Source organism: Mastomys coucha, chromosome X (genome assembly GCF_008632895.1).
Source record: "Mastomys coucha isolate ucsf_1 chromosome X, UCSF_Mcou_1, whole genome shotgun sequence".
NCBI classification, from domain to species: domain Eukaryota; kingdom Metazoa; phylum Chordata; class Mammalia; order Rodentia; family Muridae; genus Mastomys; species Mastomys coucha.
In genome coordinates this window covers 74641478-74643707 of record NC_045030.1, presented here as the reverse complement: position 1 = coordinate 74643707, position 2230 = coordinate 74641478, and the positions used below count along the sequence as shown (strand labels likewise).

Sequence of the window (2230 nt, the reverse complement as noted above, 5' to 3'; positions counted from 1 at the left end):
GAATTGGTATATGACACATGACGCAGAAAGAGAGAGGTGGGGGAGGGAGAGAGAGTGTGTCTTGCTCATGTAGCCATAGATTTATGACTTTCATTGAACTAAACCATTTCCGATTTTAAGGGGTTTAGAGCTGTCTTCGAAAAGATTCATTCTGGGACTAGGCATCTTACTCACTACACATGTGCTTTCAGCCTGGAGGTGTCTTAGGTGAGCACCTGTAAGTGAAGACAGCTCAACTGCAGATAGTAGGCCTTTCCAGAGGCCTCTGTGATGCTCACTGAATTAATCTAGACTTTCATTCCCCAAAGGGCTTTTAAATGACAACAGGCTCCAGGCATCACTATCACTGGGGCTCCTCAGGTCTTTGACGCATCACCCCTGCAATCTCGGTCTCTCTGGGTGTCTCTTTCTCGCTCTTCCCATCCCTCCCTGACTCTCCCCTACCCCCTGTGTGTTCACTGACGCAGTATGGAATGTTGGGTTGACAGCACTGCAGGGCTTCCTGTTAGAACCTTGCCCAGCCTAGCCCCTCCCCCTTTCTGAATACATGTTTATTTCAAGTTTGCCACTTAAAATTATTACTCATTTCTCTCAATCATAAAATTTAATTTTGTAACATTTAAAAGTGTGTGCATGAATTATTCCCAAGCTAAAGAAACACATTCCCGCCTGTTTCTGTCCATAGATTTCCCATGTGCCAGGATTTCAGATCCGTAGCCACTTGCAAATACACATTTTTGTGTGTGTGATCTACATTTCAAGGATGATGGTTTATCCCCTCTTCAGATACTTGCAGACCTAAAGAAACTTTTAAAATCAAACACAGAGAGACACTGAAATATTCAAATGTTTTCACAGGAATAAGCACAAAAGCTTACCTCACTTAAGCCAGAGGTTATATGCCATTTACAGCCACTGATTACACAGTTAATCATTTCAGTCTGCTATATTTGAAAGAGCCCTTCACGCCCCCCCCCCCCGAGAAAGACAGAGAGAGACACTGAGAGATATTGTTTCAGCAAATGGACTAAAAATCTTTACTCAAACAGGTGTCTTTCCTGTACGTTTTGTGAATTGCCCAAGTACACCCCCAGTACCACGGGCGTCAGAAAACACGACTGGGAAAAGCTGCCTGGGACCTCAGTCCCTGAGGACGATCAGGTAGATTCTGGGGTGAGGGTTCTTCTGGCCTCAAGAATTGGGCCGACAGTAGGCACAGTAAGGCGCAGCAGTAACAGGTGGGTTGAAGCTAGGAGTATCATTTCACGGCTGTCCCCATGCTTCTTCCCCTAGGCAAACCCGGGTCCTAGTTCCTTGTCCCCAGCCCGCTCTGTCCAAGAGGCCAAGACCTTCTTTTGCCCCTGTCCCTTCCATGCTCATCTAAGCTGGGCTGCTTACCAGTTGAAGAGATCCAGGATGACTTCAGGTGTGCTGGAGGAGAGCTCGAAGTGGAATTTCGGGGTGGGACTGGGGCCGTTACTCTCTGCCAGCCAAGTCCTAATGAGCAGCAGGAGCACGGCGGCTCGCAGCATGCCTCGGATGCTCATGGCTGCGGTGCTCTTGGGGACCGCAGTGGACAGCTGGAAAAGGGGACAGGGCTGGGGTGGGAGCGAGTCAGTACCGGGCAAAAGGGGCGGGATCGCTAGTCTTTCCGCAGAAGCGAGACCCTAAGGAGAGACCTAAAGGAAGCAGGGAGTGCGGGGTCGCTCAGGAGCCCAGGGCCTGAAAAAACGGCTCCGCAGCAGCTCTCCCCCATGCAGCGGTCTACAGGGCCTGCCACTGCAAGGTGCGCTTCCTCTGGCACCGCTCAGGGCTGAGACTGGGTGTCGAGTAGGGCGGGGCAGGCAGCTGGCTCCGCCTAATTCCGACGGCAGCACCCGCTGAGCCAATCACGCAGGCGCCAGGAGGGGCAAAAAAGGCGCGCGCTTGGGCCCAACCCCTTCAGGTCTCTGCAGCTATATCCTGACCAGCACTAGACACCTGGGTTGGGTCCAGCCATGGGAGCAGGAGGAGCTTACTGCTGAGACTGGACCACAGGGACAGCCAGGGACTTCTGGCTCCCAGCCTCTTCTTTGCAGAAGGAAAATGATGTGTTTCTTTTAGAAGACTTTGTGTCCAAGAGTTTGCATTTTGAAGTGTGACCATTTGACTATCATGGCTGGATGTGCGTGCTGAAACACTTACACATCTTAGAAGAATCAAGAGGTTGTTCTCAGACCATGACACTCCA

At 50.8% G+C, this 2230-nt stretch overlaps 1 protein-coding gene across 1 annotated transcript in view; it reads right to left on the bottom strand.

Annotated features, from left to right (window-relative positions):
- The window catches only part of Gabrq (gamma-aminobutyric acid type A receptor theta subunit), a 16969-nt gene extending 15152 nt beyond the window's left edge, over nt 1–1817 (bottom strand). The window contains exon 1 of the mRNA XM_031339556.1: nt 1399–1817. Within this exon, the coding sequence (XP_031195416.1) occupies nt 1399–1547 (149 nt within the window). The 5' untranslated portion in view covers nt 1548–1817. The remainder of the gene's footprint in view (nt 1–1398) is intronic.
- Between the last annotated feature and the right edge of the window lie 413 nt (nt 1818–2230).